Raw genomic sequence first — 26794 nt, forward strand, 5'->3', positions numbered from 1 at the left:
GCACGCACCCGCTTCCCCCTGCACTCACGCTCACCCGCTCCCCCCTGCACTCATGCTCACCCGCTCCCACCCGCACGCACCCGCTCCCCCCAGCACTCACGCTCACCCGATCCCCCCTGCACTCACGCTCACCCGATCCCCCCTGCACTCACGCTCACCCGTTCCCCCCTGCACTCACGCTCACCCGCTCCCCCCTGCACTCACGCTCACCCGCTCCCCCCTGCACTCACGCTCACCCGCTCCCCCCTGCACTCACGCTCACCCGCTCCCCCCTGCACTCACGCTCACCCGCTCCCCCCTGCACTCACGCTCACCCGCTCCCCCCTGCACTCACGCTCACCCGCTCCCCCCTGCACTCACGCTCACCCGCTCCCCCCTGCACTCACGCTCACCCGCTCCCCCCTGCACTCACGCTCACCCGCTCCCCCATGCACTCACGCTCACCCGCTCCCCCATGCACTCACGCTCACCCGCTCCCCTCTGCACTCACACGCTCCCCACTGAACTCACGCTCACCTGCTCCCCCCTGCACTCACACGCTCCCCACTGAACTCATGCTCACCTGCTCCCCCCTGCACTCACGCTCACCCGCTCCCACCAGCACTCACGCTCACCCGCTCCCCACTGCACTCACGCTCACCCGCTCCCCCCTGCACTCACGCTCACCCGCACCCCCCTGCACTCACGCTCACCCCCTCCAACCCGCACTCACCCGCTCCCACCCGCACTCACGATCACCCGCTCCCCCCTGCACTCAGGCTCACCCGCTCCCCCCTGCACTCACGCTCACCCGCTCCCCCCTGCACTCACGCTCACCCGCTCCTACTCGCACTCACGCTCACCTGCTCCCCCCTGCACTTACGCTCACCTGCTCCCCCCTGCACTTACGCTCACCTGCTCCCCCCTGCACTTACGCTCACCCACTCCCACTCGCACTCACGCTCACCCGCTCCCCCCGGCACTCACGCTCACCCGATCCCCCCAGCACTCTCGCTCACCCGCTTCCCCCTGCATTCACGCTAACCCGCTCCCCCCTGCACTCACGCTCACCCGCTCCCACCCGCTCCCCCTGCACTCACGCTCACCCGCTGCAACCAACACTCACCCGCTCCCCCCTGCACTCACGCTCACCCGCTCCCACCCGCACTCACGCTCACCCGCTCCCCACTGCACTCACGCTCACCCAGTCCCACCAGCACTCACGCGCACCCGAGTCCCCCTGCACTCACGCTCACACGCTCACCCCTGCACTCACGCTCACCGGCTCCCAACCCGCACTCACGCTCACCCGCTCCCACCCGCACTCACGCTCACCCCCTCCCACCCGCACTCACGCTCACCCGCTCCCACCAGCACTCACGCTCACCCGCTCCCCCCAGCACTCACGCTCACCGGCTCCCAACCAGCACTCACGCTCACCCCCTCCCACCCGCACTCACGCTCACCCGCTCCCACCAGCACTCACGCTCACCCGCTCCCACCCGCACTCACGCTCACCCCCTCCCACCAGCACTCACGCTCACCTGCTCCCACCCGCACTCACGCTCACCCCCTCCCACCAGCACTCACGCTCACCTGCTCCCACCAGCACTCACGCTCACCTGCTCCCACCAGCACTCACGCTCACCTGCTCCCACCCGCACTCACGCTCACCCCCTCCCACCAGCACTCACGCTCACCCCCTCCCACCAGCACTCACGCTCACCCGCGCCCCCTGCACTCACGCTCACCCGCTCGCACCCGCAGTCACGCTCACCCGCTCTCACGCTCACCCGCTCCAACCCACACACACACTCACCTGCTCCCACCCGCACTCACGCTCACCTGCTCCCCCCTGCACTCACGCTCACTCGCTCCCCTTTGAACTCACGCTCACTCGCTCCCCCCAGCACTCAGGCACACCCGCTCCCACTCGCACTCACCCGCACCCCCCTGCACACATGCTCAGCCGCTCCCACCCGCACCCGCTCCCACCAGCACTCATGCTCACCCGCTCCCACCAGCACTCACGCTCACCCGCTCCCCCCTGCACTCACGCTCACCCGCTCCTCCCTGCACTCACGCTCACCCGCTCCCCCCTGCACTCACGCTCACCCGCTCCTCCCTGCACTCACGCTCACCCGCTCCCCCCTGCACTCACGCTCACCCGCTCCCCCCTGCACTCACGCTCACCCGCTCCCCCCTGCACTCACGCTCACCCGCCCCCACCAGCACTCACGCTCACCCGCTCCCCCCTGCACTCACGCTCACCCGATCCCCCTGCACTCACGCTGACCCGTTTACCCCCTGCACTCACGCTCAACTGCTCCTCCCGCATTCACGCTTACCCGCTCCCCCCTGCACTCACGCTCACCCGCTACCCCCTGCACTCACTCTCACCCTCTCCCACTCACGCTTACCCGCTCCCCTCTGCACTCACGCTCACCCACTCTCACCCGCACTCACACTCACCCACTCCCACCATCACTCATGCTCACCCGCTCCCCCCCTGCACTCACGCTCACCCGCTCCCCCCTGCACTGACGCTCACCCGCTCCCACCTGCACTCACGCTCACCCGCTCCCCCCCTGCACTCACGCTCACCCGCTCCCCCCTGCACTGACGCTCACCCGCTCCCACCCGCACGCACGCTCACCCGCTCCCACTCGCACTCACGCTCACCCGCTCCCACTCGCACTCACGCTCACCCGCTCCCACCCGCACTCACGCTCACCCGCTCCCACCCGCACTCACGCTCACTCGCTCCCACCCGCACTCACCCGCTCCTCCCTGCACTCGCTCGCTCCCCCCTGCACTCACGCTCACCCGCTCCCCCCTGTACTCACGCTCACCCACTCCAACCCGCACTCACCCGCTCCCCCCAGCACTCACGCTTACCTGCTCCCCACTACACTCACGATCAACCGCTCCCCCCTGCACTCACGCTCACCCGCTCCCCCCTGCACTCACGCTCACCCGCTCCCCCCTGCACTCACGCTCACCCGCTCCCCCCTGCACTCACGCTCACCCGCTCCCCCCTGCACTCACGCTCACCCGCTCCCCCCTGCACTCACGCTCACCCGCTCCCCCCAGCACTCACGCTCACCCGCTCCCCTCTGCACTCACACGCTCCCCCCTGCACTCACGCTCACCCGCTCCCCCCTGCACTCACGCTCACCCGCTCCCCCCCTGCACTCACGCTCACCCGCTCCCCCCCTGCACTCACGCTCACCCGCTCCCCCCTGCACTCACGCTCACCCGCTCCCCCCTGCACTCACGCTCACCCGCTCCCCCCTGCACTCACGCTCACCCGCTCCCCCCTGCACTCACGCTCACCCGCTCCCCCCTGCACTCACGCTCACCCGCTCCCCCCTGCACTCACGCGCACCCGCTCCCCCCTGCACTCACGATCACCCGCTCCCACCAGCACTCACGTTCACGCTCTCCCCCCAGCACTCACGCTCACCCACTCCCACTCGCACTCACGCTCACCCGCTCCCCCCGGCACTCACGCTTACCCGCTCCCCCCTGCACTCACACTCACCCGCTCACCCCTGCACTCACGCTCACCCGCTCCCACCAGCACTCACGCTCACCCGCTCCCACCCGCACTCACGCTCACCCGCTCCCACCCGCACTCACGCTCACCTGCTCCCACCAGCACTCACGCTCACCCGCTCCCACCAGCACTCACGCTCACCTGCTCCCACCAGCACTCACGCTCACCCGCTCCCACCAGCACTCACGCTCACCCACTCCCACCCGCACTCACGCTCACCCGCTCCCACCCGCTCCTACCCGCACTCACGCTCACCGGCTCCTACTCGCACTCACGCTCACCCGCTCCCCCTGCACTCACGCTCACCCGCTCCCACCAGCATTCACGCTCACCCGCTCCCACCCGCACTCACGCTCACCCGCTCCCCCCTGCACTCACGCTCACCCGCTCCCCCCTGCACTCACGCTCACCCGCTCCCCCCTGCACTCACGCTCACCCGCTCCCACCAGCACTCACGCTCACCCGCTCCCCCCTGCACTCACGCTCACCCGCTCCCCCCTGCACTCACGCTCACCCGCTCCCACCAGCACTCACGCTCACCCGCTCCCCCCTGCACTCACGCTCACCCGCTCCCCCCAGCGCTCACGCTCACCTGCTCCCACCCGCTCCCACCAGCACTCACGCTCACCCGCGCCCCCTGCACTCACGCTCACCCGCTCCCACCAGCACTCACGCTCGCCCGCTCCCACCAGCACTCACGCTCACCTGCTCGCACCCGCACTCACGCTCACCCGTTCTCACGCTCACCCGCTCTCACGCTCAGCCGCTCCCACCCGCACTCACGCTCAGCCGCTCCCACCCGCACTCACGCTCACCGGCTCCCACCCGCACTTACGCTCACCTGTTCCCACCCGCAGTCACGCTCACCCGCTCCCCCCTGCACTCACGTTCACACGCTCCGACCCACGCCCACACTCACCCGCTCCCCCCTGCACTCACGCTCACCCGCTCCCCCCTGCACTCACGCTCACCCGCTCCCACTCGCACTCACCCGCACCCCCCTGCACTCACGCTCACCCGCTCCCACTCGCACTCACCCGCACCCCCCTGCACTCACGCTCACCCGCTCCTACCAGCACTCATGCTCACCCGCTCCCACCCGCACTCACGTTCACCCGCTCCCACCCGCACTCACGCTCACCCGCTCCCACCCGCACTCACGCTCACCCGCTCCCCCCTGCACTCACGCTCACCCGCTCCCACCCGCACTCACGCTCACCCGCTCCCACCCGCACTCACGCTCACCCGCTCCCCCCTGCACTCACGCTCACCCGCTCCCCCCTGCACTCACGCTCACCCGCTCCCACCCGCACTCACGCTCACCCGCTCCCCCCTGCACTCACGCTCACCCGCTCCCCCCTGCACTCACGCTCACCCGCTCCCACCCGCACTCACGCTCACCCGCTCCCACCCGCACTCACGCTCACCTGCTCCCACCCGCTCCCCCCTGCACTCATGCTCACCCGCTCCCACCAGCACTCACGCTCACCCTCTCCCCCCAGCACTCACGCTCACCCGCTCGCACCCGCACTCAAGCTCACACCAACACTCACACTCACCCGCTCCCCCCAGCACTCACCCGCTTCCCCCCCCAACTCATGCTCACCTGCTCTGCCCGCACTCACGCTCACCTGCTCCCCCCTGCACCCACGCTCACCCGTTCCCCCCTGCACCCACGCTCACCCGCTCCCCCCTGCACTCACGCTCACCCGCTCCCCCCTGCACTCACACTCGCCCACTCTCCGACCCCTCACACACGCTCACTCCCCACCACCCAACACACACACACACACAAACACCCACACACACCATTCAGCCTCTTCCCCACCGCATCTCATCCCTCTTCCAACCTGTGACTCTGCAGCATCTCACTCCTGGATTTCAGAGGCAGCCTCATCTCTGATGGACCCCGACATCTGAAATGAAACCTTTTCCGCTGGTTTTCGCTGCGCCTCCAATCACAGGCTGTTTATATTCCACATTTGCAGCTGATAGGCTCACTAGCCTATCAGCATCAAAGGCAGGAGTGGACTAGCCTGTGTTTGGAGGAGCAGCTGCTTGCAAAATCTGGCATTTTGATAACTGGCTCCGGGAGCCGCACAGCGGGACTTTGGGGGCCAAGTCCAACCCACGGGCCCTGGATGGACAAGCTTATGATAAAACAACCAGGAATATGTTCGACCAGAGTTATAGAATTGCAGAAAGGTTATAGCAGAGGCACTGGCCATTCAGCCCATTGTGTCTATACTGGCACTCTGCAAAAACTACTCAACTAGTTCCACTCTCCAGCACTCTCCCTGTAGCCCTGCAAATTTTCTCTCTTCAGGAACATTTCTTTCTTCCAATTCCCTTTTGAAAGCCATGATTGAATATTTATCCATTGCACTCTCTAGCAGTCACTGCTAAAAGCGTTTTTCCTCATCCTGTCATTGGCTCTTTAGTCAATCACCTAAAATCAGTGCCTGTTTCTTCCCATTGGCAAAAGTGTCGAAAAGCAATTTCTCTAACTTCATTGTTTTACAAATTGTTACAAATCCCTCATGATTCTGAACATCTCTATCAAATTTCCCCTCAACCTTCTTTTCTACAAGGAAAACAACCCCAACTTCTCCAATCTATCTGAACTCCATGGGACCATTCTTGTAAATCTTGTCTGCACCCTCTCTAAGGTTTTCGCATTCTTCCTAAAGGAATGTCCATAACTCCAGTTGAGGTGGAACCAATGTTTTGCAAAGGTTCATCATTATTTCCTGGCTTTTGTACTCTATGCCTCTATTTATAACACCCAGTATTTTGTATGCTTTATTAACCACTTCCTCAACCTGCCCTGCCACCTTCAATGATTTATGCACATATACTTCCAAGTCTTTCTGCTCTTACACCCCCTTTAGAATTGTATCCTTTACTTCATATTGCCTAACCTTGTTCTTCCAACCAAAATGTATCACTTCACACTTCTCTGCAATAAATTTCATCCACATGTGTCTGCTCATTCCATCAACCTGTCTACACCTACTTGAAGTCTATCACTATCTTCCTCACAGTTCACAATGCTTCCAAGCCTTGTGCCATCTGAAAATTCTGAAATTGTGCCCTGTGCACTCAAGTCTAGGTTGTTAACATATATCAAGAAAAGCAATGATACTACTCCAATCCACAGTATTGCTTCCTCCAGTCCAAAAAAAATGTTGATCAATACTCTGCTGTCTGTCCCTCAGCCAACTTTATATCCATGTTACCATGCTTCCAAAATACAACACTTCCATAATCTTTTCCCAAGTTTTTGGTAAGGCTCTTTAATTATTGAGAACCTGGGATAATTATTGAAGGGGAAATGAATTTCAGTGCAGGCTTTCTTCCCAAAATATTATGTCCTCTTCACTATAATCTTCGTTTGTACTTGTCAGATCAGAAGATAATGATACGTAATACAATTTGTTTACAATCTCCAGAAAGCTTCAGGGACAGGGAACAAAAGATGCTTGAGTAGAAAAGGCTGTATTTTAACAGATGGGTTCAGGAGGATTCAAACTGAGAGTACAACTTGATGAGTGCAAATTACATATATAAACCAAAGATTAAACGTGCCTTCTGACCAATCATTACAATATATATCGGTTGGACTTCTTCACAAAATGAACAAATTACAATATCTGAGCTATGGAGAGTCATTATTTTACAAGTAATGCTTTTACTACAGAATAATTGCATCAAAGGAACCATCCGCGTGGCCAAAATTACAGGGGATTAAGAGACCGTTAGGTGTCAGAAGCAACTCAGGAATTTCAAAGCAGCTTTTTAACATCTGATAGATATATCAGTTACTTAGTAAGCGATCTAATTATGATTATTTAAGGAAATTCACCCAAAAATCATACATGCAATCAAGTAAAATCATGCCATGTATTTATGTAAGAAGGGGGATCCTGCACAAGAGGAAACAGCATAGCTACATCAAAATGGATCTTTCTTTAAATCTACTATCAATAAATCTGCTGGTTAAACTTATCTATTAAAAGAATTGAAACATAAACCTCAGTGTCAAGATCAGCCAACTTTCAGTAGTAACTATATCAGTTTCTGTAGCTTGATATATGGCCACAATACTACAGCTGGTACAGTAAAACATTCTATGTAATCCTCAAGATCAAATTGCACTTTCTGCTAGCTTAAAACCACAATTTGTCAGTAACAAATCTTTGAAAATTTTCACTAAAATTTGAATCTATACAACATATTTAACATGGAAAACACTAAGTTGCTGCAGAGGCACAATCAAAAAAATGGATGCTGACATAAAGGAGGAAATATTAAGAATAGTGACCAAAAGCTTGGTCTAGAAGGAAAGTTTTAGAGAGTATCTTATAAAAGAAAAGGATGTGGAGAGGCAGAGGGATTGAGGGAGAGAAGAACTATAAAAGCAATCATATTACCTGGTAATATGGTCTCAAACTTTCATAATTTTAAACATTTCCATCATATTTTCCCATAGTTTGCATTCTTTGAAGGAAAATTGTCTCAATTGTTCAAGTTTCTTCATATTTTTATTTCTTCATACTAGATAGCAAGATTGGATCAGGGGAATGGGACTGACTGGATTTCTCTACAGAGAGCTGGCATGGGCTCATTGGGTTGAATGGCCTCCTATGCTGTCCTACCTCTGTAACACTAGGCGAGTGGGAAGGCTTGACATGAGATTTCATGCAACACCACTAGTTCTACTCATTATTTCCAAAAACTGGAAGTTTGGTCTTTTAAATTCAATATTTTTGGGGCAGAGTGACTAAGTAATGATCACATTTTCTGGTTTCTTAGATCTCAGTTGAATCCCATTTAGTTTAGTGAGATGAAATCTCTTCATTTACTTTTTTTGATCTGCCTATTCAATCCAATCTTGAATGTTGATGTAGTTTCTATCTCTGGAAGCGACTTCTACAGCCTCATAACACTAAAGAAGCTTCTCCTGCCTGCTGTTATAAACTTCTCATATCCAATCTTGTGTCTATAGCCTCTCATTTAACTTCTCATGGACTGGAAATTGTTTGATTCTGTCTATGGATTTCATCATTTCATAATTTTAAACATAGTCATCATATTTTCCCAAAATTTCTTTGAAGGGAAAAATGCCTCAATTTTTCAAGTTTCTTCAAGTTTTCACTTATTCATACTAGGCAGCATCTTGGTGAATCCGCACCATATCCCCTCTCTAAAACTTTTATATTCTTCCTAGAATGTGGGGCCCAGTTCAGTTCTGAGGGCTTAAAATTTTGTATTAAAAAATAAGGAACCGCTTGCATCCATCTAGCGATTTCCATGATTGCAGTGCCTTGCAGCCAATCAATTTCTTTTGTATTACGGACAAATGATTATTTTTTAGCTTTTATATGTCTTGTGAACCTGATCACCCAAATGCCTCATTACGTCCATAGTACCAGCCTGCTTCAGTTCAAAATATAATTACTTCTGGTTTTGTTTAATCAAAACAATCTTTTGTTAACTGACATTAAATGCCATCTGTCACTTTGTAGCTCATTCCCTATTTTGTTCAATATCCCTTTGCAACTTCTTTAGTCTTTGGGTTTAACTACACCTGCTAATTTGCAACAAGGGGGAAGCAATGGCAAAGTGGCATTGTCGCTGGACTAGTAATCCAGAGGCTCAGGGTAATGCTATGGGGACCCAAGTTTGAATCCAGCCACAGCAGAAGGTGGAATTTGAGTTAAATAAAAATCTGGACTTAAAACAACCATTGTCAATTATTGTAAAGACCCATCTGGTTCACTAATGTCATTTAGGGAAGGAAATCTGCTGTCCTTACGTGGGTCTGGCCACAATGTGGATGACTCTTAAATGAATGAGGGCAATTTGGGATGCATTATAAATGCTTGTCTAGTCAGTGATGCCCACATCCCGTGAATGAATAAAAAAAAACCTTTAAATTTTAAAAAAACTGATATGTAGTAATCTCATCCTTAATGAAAATTTCCCTATGCCAGCAGTTAACCTAACCAGCCTGTAGTTTCCCTTTCTTAAAACAGGTAATGTATTGGTTGCCTTCAGTCCTCCTGCAGGCATTCACACTCAGTAGAGCCCTGAATTACAATTGTTAGAGCCTAAGCAATTTCTTCCTTCATCTCTCAATATTCGAGAATACATCGCACCACATTGCCTTCCTTTAGCCTAACCAACTTGCCTTTTATCCATCGTAATGCCTATCATCATACTCTCAGGATTTACTTGCTCTCTGATATTTGTGAAGTCAAGTGGCATGCTCACTTGCAAGGATTCACAGCAGCAGATGTCCACTACCTAACATTGATGTGGAAAGTTAGCTCACATGCAGATTATTGGAATCTTTCTACAAGAGAGACTACAGGGGACTGAATTTGCTTGATATATTATACACTTCTCTCAACAATTGCAGCATGACTTAGGGCATCTTTGCGAATAAAATTTTTCTCCAGTTGATCTTTTAAATGCCAGTTTGTAAGGAAATACATTAGAAAATCACAAACTAACCCTTGGAACAGCTCCAGGGGTCAGTACTTGATACTTCAATTTTTTACACAGACCTTCAACATTATCATTTGAGTATTTGTTTGACTAATTGCTTTTACCAAAGCTTTGCAAACAAAATATATGTTTTCAAATTAAAACTGTTGAAATTTAGCATATTTCAAATTCAAGAAAAGCACTATAACATCATTCTGCAGACTAAAAAATAATTCCAACATACCAGCCTGAGGTAGTTCTGAAGTATACAGACAGGGATAAGAGAGGCATAAGCCATGCTGTCAAGACAGCCTTCCTGCAGACCTGTTAAAAATGAAATGTTAATACAATGAAAATATATCCTCAAAGATACATATACATTCGCAAATTAACCAGTTCTAGACTATGAAAAATTAACAAAATGTTCAAGAGAACAAAATTATAGAAGTTAATAGAAATGACAACATTGATATCAGGTCAAAAATAGGAAAGATTTTATCAATGCTCACTATTTGTGCGAAGTTTCATCTACTGGTCACACAGCATAAATTAAGGGTGCCCCATGCAAGATTTTCTCTCTATTTGCTTAAATGGACAGAAAATTACTTCAGTGTGCACAAGGTTTCATGACTTGTGTGGCTGATAGGTTAGGTTTCCCATTGTTTGCCAACATTTGTAAAATTGGCACTGATGATCCCCATCTTGATGAAACTCAAGTGGCTATTAGTGATCCTAATAGGGATTTTGCAAATGTCATTGGATCTGATAAATTCATACACCACCACTGCAAATTCACCTTCATAAAATCTTTGGATGGGATATAAATGCTATGCATCATCCTAATATAACTCATGCACAAGTAAATTGTGCTAATTGAAAATAGTACATTTGTAAATATTTTACAGACCACCAAATAGATCTTCACCTCAAAAGACCTGCCCTGTTGAAAAAGTGTTTCGGAACCCTGCCATTGCTATAACTAAACTGTATGGAATGGCTAACGAAGAACAAAAGATTAACCAATGCTTGGCTTTAGGAAATCCCCAATATTAGGGAAAGTGTCAAAAATTATATTTGTTTGTACTGCACCGAAAATGTTCTGTAATTGTTAAACTAAACACAGATGCATCACATGTTTTATGGATTCATCCATCTTTGGGACCTGCTAACGTAATAAAACGAAAATCTTTATACTCTTTTCAAAGTCTCGAATGTGCTTTAAAAAAAGTCTCAAACTGCCACATGAGCACAAAAGTCTTCTAAACCATTGTTCAAAGCATCTGTTGCCCAGAGTAGGAGTTTGATCCTAGATCTAATTCTTACCATACCTGACAATTACATCCCTCATCCTGACATGCATATAATTCACTTAAATTCAAGCATATATAAACACAAAGATGCATACATTTAACTAATTGGGAAGTACAGTGAATATATAGAAGAGTTACATATTCTAAGTATAAAAACATTTTTTCTAAAACAGACAGAAGGAATAACCAAAATTAAATATTTAATCATTTTAAGCACAAGGTTTGTGCTTATTGCTGAATGTGAAATTAGAGTAGCTTGCTCACATTGAAGGCATGGTTGGCTGAATAACGGTTCTGTGCGATAACTTCCCTGATGCAATCTTATGATTTTTATCAGTAAAACAGTAAACAGCTTGGATAGCAATAATTGTTCTACATAATGTAATAGCAACAGAATTAGTCTAACCATTCAAGAATACTGTAACAAAGTTATTTTGGCTCCAATTTACCAGTGACCAAGGAGAGGACATCAAAAATTGTCCAGGTTTCCAAATTTCATCACCTGGGGGGCAAGAAAGAAAGATAGATTTGGGTCACATTGTCACAATTCAGTAACAAACCTCCTCATTACCTATATGTTACTCATCTGCAATGACCCTAAAGCATTAAGAAACAAATGATGCATCACACTTGGATAAGTGACAGCCAGATACATCCTACCATATTGCCAGAGATTCATCTATTCTGCGCACAGAGCTCTGAAGAAGGGTCATACAGACTTGAAACGTTAAATCTGTTTCTCTCTCCATGCTGTCAGGCCTGCTGAATTTTTCCAGCATTTTCTGTTTTTATTTGAGGCAGTCAGCTTGTTTATACAGTGTTGTAAAATAGTGCAATGGCACAAACATGCCAATTTCAGACCAGCTGCTATATACTCAAACCCACCAAATCCCTTTTTTATTATTCAAAGGGCAACTGAAAGAACAGTCCTTTATGTTGTCTCGTATCTTCATTCTCCTGTAGGCCCACTGGACCTGGTTGCTGTAGATACATAGAGCAGAGGCAAATGATGATATAATGTAGGGAGCACTTTGCAGGGAGGTTATTTGGCATTGATCTCCTAAAGTTCAATTTTTATGGTAGAAGGGCTATTGATTCAGCGAGTGGAACCCACACTATACAAGTTATAGGCGAGATCATAAAATACTTAAAGAGGAAATGTATCTGTTTAAAACTAGATCACAAAGAGTCACAATTGTAACTACATCTAGAAAGAGTAGAAAATTGCAGTCATGCATTAAGGTCATGAAAGCATGGAAAAGTGAGGGATGGTGTAAACAATACCAATATATACATCTTCTAGTATACATTCTGCACAATGAGCATCAGGTTTCAAGCACAGGTTGCAGCATAGCAGTTCTTGTGTCAATGACTAAATACCACAAGGCAAAACATTAAAAGTTTCATTTCTCTTTATCTCATTTTACTACTCAAATTTTGGAACTGAGTATTATTAAATAAGCAAGAACAACTTACAGTTATATAGCATCTTAACATAGTAAAAAGTCACAGGATGCTTTACAAGAGTGTCAGCAAACAAAATTTGACACAGACATATAAGGAGGTATATTAAGAATAAAGGGCTTGGGAACAGGAGTAGACCATTCAGCCCTTTGAGTCATCTCCACCATTCAATAAGATCATGGCTGATCTGGTTGAGCTCTCAACACCACATTCTTGTCTGACCACCATAACCTTCGACTCCCTTGTCTTATCAAAAATTTGTCTAACTCTGCCTTGAATAAACTCAATGATCCAGGCTCCATTGCTTTCTGGGGAAGAGAATTCCACATACTAACGGCCCTTTGAGAGAAAAAAATTCTCATCTTCGCCCTAAACAGTAGACCTCTTATTCTTGAACTGTGTGCCCCGGTTCTAGTCTCTCCTATAAGTGGAAACATCCTCCAGGTATCTACCCTATCAAATCCCTCAGGGTCTTACATGTTTCAACAAGGTCATCTCTCATTCTTCTAAACTCCAATGGGTACTGTATTAATGCTATGTGTGCCACATAGAGGTGCTGTGTCTTTAAGATACACAGTGGTTACATCGCCATGACATTGGAGCATGTGATGCAACAGTATAAAACCTCAAAGCCCTTTTGTCAATTAGTTAGTACAGCATGGTCTGATGTAGCAGTCACTCCAGTCGAGCACAGTCCAACCGATTAACATGTGCAACCAGTTGGTATGTACATAGGACACGTGATAGTAGCTCAGACACTACATGTAAGATACACATTGCTGTACATGTTTAATTTGTTTAATAAACCGTCTGCGATTTATGCTACTTCGAACCCATCCTCTCTTCTATGTTATTTCAGATAACGTAAAGACGATAACACAACAGGTGTAGGCCCAACCTGTCCAACTTTTTTTTCCATAAGATAAACCCCTCATCCCACAAATGAGTTGAGTGAACCTTCTCTGAACTGCTTCAAATGCAATTACATTTTTTTTCAAATAAGGATACCAGAGCTGTGCACAATATTCTAGATGCGGTCTCACCAAGGCCTTGTACAGTTGCAGTAAAACTTATCTTTTATATTCCACTCCTCTTGCTATAAATGTCAACTTTCCATTTGCCTTCCTAATCACTTGCAGTACCTGCATACTAACTTTTTGTGATTCGTGAGCCAGGAAACCCAGGTCCCTTAGTACCACAGAGTTCTATAATCTCTCTCCATTTAAATCGTATATTGTTTTTCTATTCTTCCTGCTAAAGTGGGCAAGTTCACATTTTTCTACACCAAACTCCATCTGCCAAATTTTTGCCCACTCACTTAGCCTGTCTATATCCCTTTGCAGACACTGTACCTCCTTTTGACTAGTTATTTTCCTACCTATGTTGCTGTCTTCAGTAAATTTAGCTACCGCACATTCAGTCCCTTCATCCAAATAATTTATGTATATTGTAAATAGTTGAGGCCCCAGAACTGACCCCTGAGGCACTCTATTAGTTACAGCTTGCCAACCTGAAAAAGACCCATTTATCCCTATTCTCTGCTTCATGTTAGCTAACCAACCCTTTATCTATGATAATATGCTACCCCCTACATCATGTGCTCTTATCTTGTGCAGTAACCTCTGATGTGGCACCTTATCAAATGCCTTCTGGGAATCCAAGTACACCTCAGCTACAGGTTCCTCTTCGTCCACCCTGCTTGTTATTTCCTCAAAAACTCTAATAAATTTTTCCCTTTCACAAGCCAATGCTGACCCTGCCTGATCCCGTTATGATTTTCTAAGTATCCCGCTATAATCTCCTTAATAATGGATTCCAGCAATTTCCCTATGACAGACGTTAGGCTAACTGCCCTGTAGTTTCATGCTTTCTGTCTCCCTCCTTTCTCAAATAAATGTGTGACATTAACTATTTTCCAATCCAATGAGGCCCTTCCAAAATCTAAGGAACTTTGGAAGATTATAACCTACTATCACTGCAGCCACTTACTTTAAAACTCTAGAATGCAGGCCACCTTGTCCTGGGGACTTTTCAGCCTTGATTGTTTTAAGTCCCTCCCTCCCATTCACCTCTTGGATTTCAAGTATCTTTGGGAAGTTTTCTAAGTCTTCTGCAGTGAAGACAGTCACAAAATACCTGTTTGATGACTCCGCCATTTTCTTGTTTTCCACTACCAATTCCCCAGACATTCGCTCTAGAGAAGCAACACTAGCTTTAGTTACTCATTTCCTATTTAAATACTTGGAGAAACTCTGACTATCTGTTTTTATATTACTAGCTAGCTTTCCCTCACTCTTCTTTCTTCCATGCTATTATGGTTTTTTAAGACATTTGTTGCTGGTTCTTAAAATTTGACCAATCCTCTGATCTACCACTAATCTTTGCAGATTTGTACAGTGCTTCTTTCAATTTGTACTATCCGTAACTTCCTCATTTAGCCTTGGATGATGCATCCTTCTCAAAGAGTCTTTCTTTCTCACAAGAATAAATGTTTCCTGAGAGTTATTAGGTATCTCCTTAAAAGTCTCCTACTGGATCTCTACTGTCCTATCTTTTAACCTAGCTTCCCAATTCACGTTAGCTAGATCTCTTTCATACCCTTATAAATTACCTCTATTCAGGTTTTAAACACTAGTCTTAGACTCACACCTCTCTCTTTCAAACAGAACATGAAATTCTATCATGACTGCTGTCACCAAGAGGCTCCTTCGCTATGAGGTTATTAATTAATTAATCCTGTCTCCAGGTCCAAAATAGCCTGCTCCTGGTTGGCTCTGGAATGTGCTGCTCTAAGGAGTTGTCCAGAATACAATCTATGAACTCATATTCCAGGCTACCTTTGCCAATTTGATTTGCCCGATCTACGTGCAGATTAAAGTCACCCATGATATCAGGACAAGCAATCAGAAGTTTGGTCAAAAAATCAAAGTTTTAAGAAGCAATTTAGAGGAGGAAAGAGAGGCAGAGAGGTGGAAAGGTTTAAGGAGTCAATTAAAGAACTTAATGTTGAGACAATTGAAGGCTACTGCTGGAGTAATGAAAATTCAGAATGTGCAAAAGGCCAGAATTGGAAGAGCGTAGAGCCGTTTAGCCCAAAATCAGACAGCAACTTTATACAAGTATCTGTTCCTTTTAATCCTTTTGTAAAACAAGGTTATTTAAACATCAATCATTTTTCAGCTGCTATAATTGAATATATACCTATCTCAACAGCAGATATGCCACTTGAAATAAAGCTGTATTCAGTATTATTCAGAAATGTTGAAGCCTCTGATGATTCCCATCCATTCATGACAGTTTTGAAGTGGTTCTTAAGTGTCACTGTCACAGCTTTAGATAAGTCATCCCAGGTAGTCAGTTTGCGGATGATCAGGCTGCCAACTGTAATATTATTTTCAATATGTTCTGTACTGCTACAAACCTTTTCACTATGTTTCATGGAAATCTGCAGCAGTACCTTGTGAGCATCTGTGGGACAAAATGCACAAGTAAGGGAAGGTAATCAAACTGCGTTTATGCACTTATATTAGACCACATATAAGAGGAGACGTCATACAATTGCTACAATCACTACAAAGCTGAATTCTTGAATTAAAAGCAAAATTCTTCTGCTAAGAAACTGAAAAGCCTCAGAAATATGTTGCTAGGCCAACATTTATTGTCCAGCCCTAATTGCCCTTGAGAAGGTCATAAATGAGCTGCCTTCTTGAACTGCTGCAGTCCATGTGCTGCAGGTACATCCACAGTGCTGTTAGGGAGGGAGTTCCAGGGTTTTGACCCAGTGACAGTGAAAGCTTGTTTCCACTGGAATTTCGAAGAGTGAGGGTCACTTTATTGAAGTATATAAGATCCTGAATGGTCTTGACAAGGTGGACATGGAAAGGATGTTTCCTCTTGTGAGTGAGTCCAGAACTAGGGGCCACTGTTTTAAAATAAAATAAAATAACAGGGGTTGCTCTTTTAGAACAGAGATGAGGAGAATATTTTTTCTCTCAAGATGGTTGTGCGACTTTGGAACACTCTGCCTCAGAAGGTAGTGGAGGCAGGGCGTTTGAAAATTTTTAAGGCAGAGTTAGACAGATTCTTGTTATGCATGGGAATCAAGAGTTATTGGGGGTAGATAGGAATGCGGAATTTGAAACACAAGCAGATCAGCCGTGATCTTATTGAATGACGGAGCAGGCTTGAGTGAATGGCCTACTCCTACTCCTCAACTATGTTCTTATGGGCAACTAGTGCCAGCATCAAGCGTTCCTAAGGTCAAGAATAATAGACAGATTCATGTTCCTTCTTCAGAATCCTGACCAAGTCCACTATCTTAACCTTCAAAACATGACTGTGGTACTGGGAATGTGCATCTCATTTCACTTAGAAATTCAAGTATCTTGTGTGCATACAGTAAGTAAATTAGACAGAAGCAGGGGGAAGGGAGGAAGGTTCCTCCCTGCACTAGCAAGTAGATAAAGCTGTTATTAATTCAGACATTGACCTGCATGAACTCCTTTCTGGAATGCCAGCACATCCCCAGCTGTTATACTTGACAGTAGCATGGAGTTGCTGCATTGTCAGACTGATCATTATGGGTGCTCGGAGGCAGATCAGCTGAGTGGCGTAACATAGCAGCAAGAATTCAGAATAAAATCCTGATATAATTTAATAGAGAATAAGTGTGTCTGATCCATGGCTACTCACTATAGCTGAAAATGACTAAAAAACTGGCGTGAAATACTGCCTTTTGGTTTACAAAGATGCATCATTTTTTTCAGTTACATTTAAACAAAGCACAACATAGTCTTGTTCCCATTCAATTCCAAGTGAAAACCTATCTTCAAGTAATGTTACAACAAATCTTTGCGCTTCATGTGAAAAGAATGAGTGCACAATTATAATCATCAAGAATTCTCATAAATCACTAACACAGGTTAAATTCTGAAAGTCCTGAACTGGACAAGTCAATGTTATTTTTTTTAAACTAAAGGACTTGTATCTACCACAAAGCATGCAAAGTTCAGCACAGACCAAAAAACAGAGTTTCCCAAAGAAAAGGACTTGCAGTGTGTAACATTCTCTGCATTGGATTGTTGCAGGTACATAAATCAAACAACTGGATTTTAAAATCATTTCAGGGTGATTCAAAGCATAATCAGATACAATATGCATACTTCCTATATTTGCATAAGTATTTAAGCCCACCTCTAGGAAACACTGTGTCACACCACATGTTGAACAAAACAAGGCACTTCACAATCACTACAGGACAAAGAAAATTCCACAATTCTAAACAGCATGCAACGGAGGCTTAATTACCAAAGTATGTTGAAATCATTTTGTTTGCGTGGATCATCCTTTTCAAAATAATAGAAACTGCATCAATATATTTAGATACAACGTAACAGCAATAAATAAGTGCATGGATGAAAAACTAAGTGCATCTTTGAGGCAATGCCACAATCAACGATTTGAGGGCTGCAGTAGCATTCTGCAAAATGCTCTAAAACATTACAAGGTTTTGAATGGGTGGATCAGGACTGCTTGCAGTTTGAATTCTGTCATTTCCTGCATTTTTTTAATATATAAAAATACTATTTTACACAGAACTAGGTAATTGGGGTAATTAGATAATTAGCCTTTGTCTATGAGGCATCTCGGTTAGGAAGAGACAATTGGTTACCTCACTTGAGGGGCACCACTCAGCATAAAGCATGGGGCAAGACAAGGAGACAAGCCTCCATGAAGTACCACAGGTGGTACTGGGATTGAACCTGTGCCACTGGCATCATTCTGCACCACAAGCTAGCCATCTAGCCAAATGAGCTAAACAAACCCCACATAGATTTATGCAATAGCATAAATGCCTGACTCTAGAGACAAAAAAAAATTATGTTCACGAGTGCACTTCATTTTAAATGCCTTCTCAACAAAACAGAATATGAATGTGTCATAAGTTCCTGCCACTAACAATATAAAGCAATCCCTACGTAAGAAAACTGTGAATTAAAGTGAAAGGAAAATGAATCCCAAGAGAATTTCCTTTGCCAAGTTACTACAGTTATACTCTGATACATATTTAATACTCTAAAGCTATTTTATTTTACTCACTCCAATTTTCCAGCAGATGTTTGCAGTCATCTGTGGCCACATCGTGCACAGTCCGTTGACAATTATCTTTTCTATCTGGGTCTAAGCCTTTGTGGCAGCACAGCACTTCTAGGCAATTCTGAAGCAGGAAAAGGGAGACAAACAATTTGTAGTAAAGGAGCTCCATTTGAGGTGGCATACAACCTCTCTCCAAGCAATTTCAGGACTGGAAAAGTTAGAAGACTAATGAGAGAGATTCTTTTCTCTTTTTACTTCAACCGTTAAACACTTACATTGAAACTCTATGTGATCATCTCCACTGCAAATCTGCAATGGTGGGAAAAACCAAGTTTTTTTCCATTTCAATTATACTTGACTATACCCTATTGGTGAATTTTGAAAACCTTACATAAGTATTTTCCAAGCTATCCCTTCTACATTGTTCCTTTCATGAGAAAATTTTATATTAACCTTTCCTAATTACATCTTAATATCCCAGCCACAATTGAGCATGACCTCCTGAGCAGGAGAATATTAACAAACCTGTAAGATCTTCCAATACAAGCTAGATGACATGTCCAATTAACCTCTTAATACAATAAAAGCCTGACAGGCACCATTTCTAGCTTCATTATTGATGAACCTTAACAACAGAATATCTCCTTCTAATTCAGCTTCTATTGCTTCAATTTTTGTTTGTGTTCCTCCCCATTGCAGGTACTTCATCAAGGATTTTAACCAATAATTTTAACACGCTACCAGGACGATTGCGACTTTGACCAGACACGTTTTTTTATAAGAACAGTTTAGGCCACTCAGCACCTCAAGCCTGTTCTGCCAATCAATTGGAAAATCTGCATCTCAATTCCACATGTCCACCGTCATTCCGTAGCCCTTAATATTTTTGCCTAACAAAAATCCACCAATCTCAGTTCTGACATTTTCAATTGACCCAGCTTCAAAAGATTTTTTAGGTGAAAGTTCCAGATTTCCACACTCTTTGTATGAAGTGTCACCCCTGAACAGCCTAGATCTAATTTTAAGATTATACCCCTTTGTTCTCAACTTGCAACCAGAGGAAATATTGGCCCAGATATTCTGGTTTCTGGATTGTTAGAGGCCGGACCTATGGCCCAAGATATGCATTGGGACCCTGCAGAAGTCCTGATGTTCTGACCCTTCATGGGATTTGCCCAGGAAATTTGAACTTACGATGTGCAATTCCCCTGTTTCCTAGGACCCTCCACAAAAGTCTTTAACTCTGAGTTAGAGTCAGAGGTTTCGGGTAATTCCATGTGTTTACTTGGATAGTTACCCAAGAAATGTTAGGCAGAAAATCCTAGTCTAACTCTTGGGCAACTACCGAAATGATCCTCACCACACCCCCCCACCCCCCCACAAATCACTAACACAGATGCCTCAACACCCGACCTGACTACTGCTCCCAGACCCCTCCCAACCATCCTCCTGACCCGTCCTGACTAACGCCCGAATCCCTGACCTGGCGTGTCAACCCAACCCCCGAATACCCAGTGACCCCCAACTGTCCCTCAACCCAACCACCCATCTACCCCTCTTGACCTGACTATCCTCCATAACATATTTGCCACCTCACCTACCTGCGATTTTACCCACCTGCCATGTTAGCCACTTACCCCACCCTACCCATTCACTCATTCATTCACTTGCCGATGCACTAACATTCATACACGCATTCATCCATTCACTTACGTTCACATTGGTCCTGTGGACTTACCAAATGGCAACTAGTGCCATAAAAAGGGGGTGCATCTTGCCCATGGGATGCTGCACTCCGTATTTATAGAGAAGCCAGGCTTGGAAGACTCAGCAAGAAATGCAGAGCTGCGTCGAGGCATGGAAAGTTTGAGCAGAGTGGCAATCCAACGATAATTGCAACTCTGTGGAAGAGTCAGGCCAAGTTCTCTCCATTGATCTTTTCATTTTAGGCACTTCATTTAAATCATCCTTCATCTTCTACATTGTCTATGCATCCTGTCCTCATAATTTAACCCTTTTAGCCCCAGTACCATTCTCATGAATCTGGGCTGCACCCCTCCAAGAACAATACATCCTTTCTCAGATAGTCTCGCCAAAATTAAATTCAGTATTTCAGGTCTAAGGGTCTAAGCAAAGTTCTGTACAGCTGTAACATACCTTCCACTCCTTTGTGTTACAGCCCTCTTAGGATAAGGGTCAATATGCTATTAGCCTTTTAAGTTATTTTTTGTACTTATTCACTAATGTATAGTGATTTCTATACTTGGGCACTAAAATTTGGTTATCCTCAGTTCTCAGCATCTCGCTATTTAGAAGATACTCTGATCGATCTTTCTTCAGTCCAAAATGGATGGTCTCACATTTCCCTTATTGAATTCTGTCACATTTAGCCTCCTCTTCTACGAGTAAAGATTTGTCATCCAATCTACACTTTCCTGTTAACAAAGACAAGATTGACTGTGGATGGGGCAATTTGTAAAATCCTTCAAACCTGTTCCAAATTCACCAAGAATGCAATAGTCAAACAGAAATGGAACAATCTTCATAATTTTTCCCTCTTTAACAAGATATTGTTAGTATGTTAACAATACAACACTCACATACTGTTTGAGAAAGGAGGGAATAACTTATTGCAGGAGAGCAGAACAGTTGAATTCACTTGGGACTAATGGCTGAATTTATAACTTTTGGTTAAGTTTTAATGGAACAGGACCTCCATGCTGTAAACAGTTATTTGGATAAACTAATCATTACAAATTGCAAATATTTGAACAGGTATCTGTATTTTTATAGTGAACTATGCATTTTGTTAAAGGGATTTAAGATGACACAAAACTTAGTAAAGCAGTAGACAGTGATGAGGTTATAGCTTTCAGGATGGCATACAGGATGCTGAAATGGACAAAGGCAACATAGAGAAGCGTGAGGTGATGGACTTTGAGAGCACTAATATGGAAAGACAACGTACTATAAATGGAACAATTCTGAAATGTGTAGATGGGGAGAGAGACCGTGGCCAAAAATCCTTAAAAGGTGGAAGGGCAACTTGATAAGGCGGTTAAAAAACACATTTGGGTTACTTGGGTTTATAGAGGAATGGAATATAGAAGCCAAGAGATCATGCCAGAAATTTATAAATCACTGGTTAGTCCTCAGCTGGAGTATGGTTGGCAATTCTGGGCACACACTTCAGGAAGGATATAAAGGCCTTAGAAAATGAACAGGTAATGTTTAACAGGTTGTTAGTAGGGCAGAGGGACTTCAGTTGTGTGCAGAGGCTGGAAAAGCTAAGGCTATTCTCCTGGGAGCCAAGGAGGTTAGAGATGGCCTAACAGAGGCTTACAAGATGATGAAAATGATGAGACATTTTGAGAGAGCAGATAGAAAATAATTGTTCCCTCTTGCAAATGGGTCAATAACAGGAAATCTTCGATTCAAAATAACCAGTAAAAAGTCCAGAGGGAGATGAGGAGAAACGTTTCCACTGGTCAGGATCTGGAACATTGCACCTGAAAAGGTGGTGGAAGCTGATTCCATAAATAATTTTAAAAGAGTAAATAGGTACTTGAGGATGAGAAATTTAGAGGCTTATGGGTGAGGATGTGGGTCTAAGCACAACCAATCTCTCAAGGGGCCAACACAGGCACAGTGGGCTGAATGGCATCCTTATGTGCTATAAGTTTCTATGATAGTATAGTTTAAAATATAATCTAAATGGGAGTTAAGGGCAGAGATTTAACAGCAACTATATTTTTCTAAACTAATTAACAAACTTCTAGCTGGAAACAAGTGTGTGGTCAGCCACATGATGACAAACATTAATTACTTCCTTGAAACATAAACTTCTATTTTATGGTTCCAGTGCACTGGGAGCACCAGATGACACTCATCCTTCACATTCACAATTCAAGTGAGTAAAACTACCTTCTAGCATTGCCGATGTTTACGGGAATCTGTTGAGGGCTTATGATTTTGCAGTACAGGGCTCAGAGAATTTAACCTTGAACATAACATGATCAGCTCCTGTTCATCTTAAAGATTTTACACTTATAAAATTACAATATGTGGAATAGGAATAGCTTAATGTATTGGGAAATGCTGATTTAAATTAGGGTGTGAACTTGGCAGACACACTACTGCAATAGAATGTTACAAAACAGACCTTAAAACCTTTAGATGCTGCAATATGGGCAGCCGTCCAACCTTCTTTGTCAGCATGGTTGATTAGGTCAGCTGAAATCATGTGCTCCACTGTGGATTTATCGCTCCCTTCTGCACATTCAGGGTCTATGGAGCCCGATTTGTGCACTGAATCATCAGCAAACCTTCTGTCCCCAGATACTTGATGATACATGAGAAGCTTTAGGCAATCTACGTGACCAGAGCTCACAGCTGCATGAAAGGGTGCCCAGCCATTCTAAAAGGAAAGAAAAAAGTCTCTTAATCAATTTCTGTTAACTGAAGGTCATCCTAATTAGTCAACTAGGAAACTGCCAATACTCACAAATTGAAAATTAAAATTGATTGTGCCACATAACATTGAAATTAACATGTTAACTGCATTTATATTCAAACGAAAACCACTGAAAAAGACTTACATAAAGACACTGCACAAAATTGCCAAATGTAAGCAGTTTGCACTACAGAACTAAATGATAATGTTGCTCAAGCAATGACCATGAAATGAAAAGCTAAATGTGACTGAAAGACAGGAACTGTAAAATAATCTTATTTGGAAATAAAATCTCTAAGTAAGAACACCTTGGACAGTATACAATCCTGGAGTAACTATATTATTTTCACTTGTTCTGGTTAGATTTCCAATTTTCTATGATAATGAATTTCATAATTTCCAATTTGCCAACTCTAAATACATCTTGGTCTTGTAAACTAACAAACCTTCACTAGTCAAGCCATTTCAGGTAATTATCAGGCAACAAGCTCACCAAAAGAAACAAAAATTATCACTATAAATGAGGTGATGAGCTTAATTTTCCTAAGTTTATGTTGTGGAATTAGAATTATATGGTATTTTAAAAATACTTAAACTTGTTAATATATATTCTAATAATATTAGAAGACAGTATTAATGTTGCACAGTAAGGTTACAGGAGAAGCAGACAAAATATTCCAAGCATCGCTATTCTAATAGCAATTTGAAATATGGTCTTCTCATTGGTGAAATCCTAGATGTGCTAAAATCAAAATGTGTGCTCTGTGTCAGAGCTTAACTATGACAACAAAAGGCCATCCATACTTCACCTAACAGCTTTTCAAAATACAAAGTCAAGGGCTGCTTGAATAATATTATATGCAATCTCACAGCTGATCGTCAAAGCTATAAAACTGCAACTAATTGACGCAGCATTTATTTTTCAGTTTGTAATTTCCTTTTTAATGATTAAGATGAAGGCAAACAATGGGGCTTATTCTCCTTTGAGTGCTAAATATATCACCTTCCCATGATAACTCTGATCTCCATCTAAACAGACTTTCATCTAAAGGAATGCAGTTCTTGATACTACAGCGCTTCCCCAGTACACGATGGATTGACAATCTAAACTCTACATATCAACTGGGAATAATACATATGAAATATCTTAAAATCTAATCAATGTTGTAAAACATGTAAAACTAATATTTTTTTCATTTGACTTTAAAACACTCTTGGTCTTAACTATGCTACAAAATTCCATACCCATTATTGTACAATGCAACTTCAATATCACATTTAGCAAAAGCAAAATGTTGCAGATGTTGGAAATCTAAAACAAAAACAGAAAATGCTGGAAATACTCAGCAAGTCTGGCAGCAATGGACAGAGAAACATTTGACGAGAGGTCACAACCTGAAATGTTAACTCTGTTTCTCTCTCCAGGCAAGCTGCCAGACCTGTTGAGTGTTTCCAGCATTTTCTGCCCACATTTAGCAAAGTTGTTTTTTAACCAGTTTAGGATGTTTTGATCATTTACAGCAGGTTTACTGCCCTTGGAAATTGTTTATTTTTTTCAGTGCACAATCCAAACCTATGCAAAAAATACTGTGAATTTCAAAAAGGTCATCCTCTCCTGTTGTCACGATTGTAATGGGTTAGTTTCATGTACTCAGCAAGCAAAGTAACTATTTAAAACTGTGGTACATCTTTTCCAATGATCACCCTTGTCAAATAAAATGACTGAAGAGCTCCATATAAGCATATTAATGAAGGAAAGAGGTCATCATTAAACTACTGCAAAGCTTATATACTAAATAATACCAAATAGCAGGCAATTGAGACAGAAATTTAAAAAATAATGAAGGAAGGATTTTACTTCTATATTGCTGAATAGAGACAAGTTGCTGGAAATTTTCATCAAGACAAATGCTACAATGCCAAATTTCAAAAGATCACAACAATTTATACTACAGGAAAATAGGGTGCTGATTGGTTGATAAGTTGACCGTGATTGACCGAGGCATTGCCATGGAGAAAGCAATGGGGAAACTATAAGCTCCTCAAGCTCCCAGGTAATTCAAAAAAGCTGCAAAGCTTGAACATATTCCTTTTGTTTATTTCTTTTGATTATCTTAAATTGAATGTCAGTGTAGCTTTTAACACACTCAGTATTGCTCAACAAGCCCTGCCAATAGCGGAATCACATCTAACAGTAGATGTTTTGTTTTGGATTTTGCAAGTAGAGATTGGTTGAGTATGATCTGTACTTTGCCTATTATAAAAAACCGAAAGAACATGCCATTTGATTTGATCAGCCAATTGCTGGGATGCACAGCTTAGGTATGTGGCATTGCACCAGCACTGAAATTCATACACGATGTTACTCAATTGCGAGGTAAACAAAACCAATTTAAGATGAGCAAGAGAGCCTGTAATGCGGCTCATTTACACCTGCTAGAAGCAACATACATTCATATGCAGGGTCCCATTTCCTGCAAACAAAAGAAATATGTTCAAGCCCTTGCGTTTTTTAAAATTACCTGGGAGCTTGGCGAGCCTACATTTCCCCGCTACTTTCCCCATGGCAATGTCTCAGTCAATCAGCATCGACTTGCCAATTAATCAGCACCCTTTTCTATTGTAGTATAAATTGTGTGATTGCTTCAAATTTGCCACTCTTGCCTTTGCCCTGATGAGTGCAAGACAAAAAGCTTTGGCAACATGTATTTCTTTTCACCAATAATCAAGTTCTGTACTACCCAGCGACTGATTTTACTTCAATTTTGTAACGAGTTTAAAACATAAACTGAGGACAAGAGCATTGATTTGTTGATCATGCAAGAGCATGATTTTTGGATTTTTTTTGAGAATATTAACAACTTTTAATATTTCAAACGCTCATAATCAGAAATGGCACACAGCTGCTTATTTCCTGTACTTACAACAGTCATTATACTACAGTCCGCTCCAGCTTCCAATAAGGTAAGTGTACATTCAACATGTCCATTTATACATGACAGATAAAGGGGAGTCTGATCTCCTTCCGCAGCATAATTTATATTTGCACCATAAGCAATAAGCACTTCAGTGCACCTATAAAAGAATGAAAAATTAAATTTTAAAAATTGATTAATAGATATTTAAACTTCTTAGCAAATGATTTGACACTAATGTCTTTCCAGGATAGAAGCATTGTTGCCTTTTGATAGCACAACACTTCGTTGATGTGCTATGGATTAATTTAAAAAAAAATACCCCCACAAGTGAAGTCAAGGACCTCCTTCCTGATTTTTCACACACAGGGTTCATTATCTGTGGCACGCATCGCCGTGAAACAACATGCATTTTCAGGGCAGTTACCTGTAGGGAGGGTGAGGGAAGAGGAAGGAGAGGGGAGAGGAACTTACCCTAATCTATCCTTATTCAATTCCTAATGCTCAGATTGAGTGCAACGTTGCC

At 44.5% G+C, this 26794-nt stretch overlaps 1 protein-coding gene across 3 annotated transcripts in view; it reads right to left on the reverse strand.

Moving 5' to 3' along the window:
* Positions 1 to 26794, reverse strand: part of cttnbp2 (cortactin binding protein 2) — a 205089-nt gene that overhangs the window by 77653 nt on the left and 100642 nt on the right. For all 3 annotated transcript variants that reach the window (XM_041216328.1, XM_041216327.1, XM_041216329.1), the window contains 6 exons: positions 26278 to 26428; positions 23063 to 23317; positions 18904 to 19021; positions 16006 to 16272; positions 11747 to 11842; positions 10275 to 10354 (listed from right to left, as the gene is read on the reverse strand). In XM_041216328.1, the coding sequence (XP_041072262.1) occupies positions 10275 to 10354; positions 11747 to 11842; positions 16006 to 16272; positions 18904 to 19021; positions 23063 to 23317; positions 26278 to 26428 (967 nt within the window). The remainder of the gene's footprint in view (positions 1 to 10274; positions 10355 to 11746; positions 11843 to 16005; positions 16273 to 18903; positions 19022 to 23062; positions 23318 to 26277; positions 26429 to 26794) is intronic.

The sequence above is a fragment of the Carcharodon carcharias genome, chromosome 21, assembly GCF_017639515.1.
Source record: "Carcharodon carcharias isolate sCarCar2 chromosome 21, sCarCar2.pri, whole genome shotgun sequence".
In the NCBI taxonomy this organism is placed as follows: Eukaryota; Metazoa; Chordata; class Chondrichthyes; order Lamniformes; family Lamnidae; genus Carcharodon; species Carcharodon carcharias.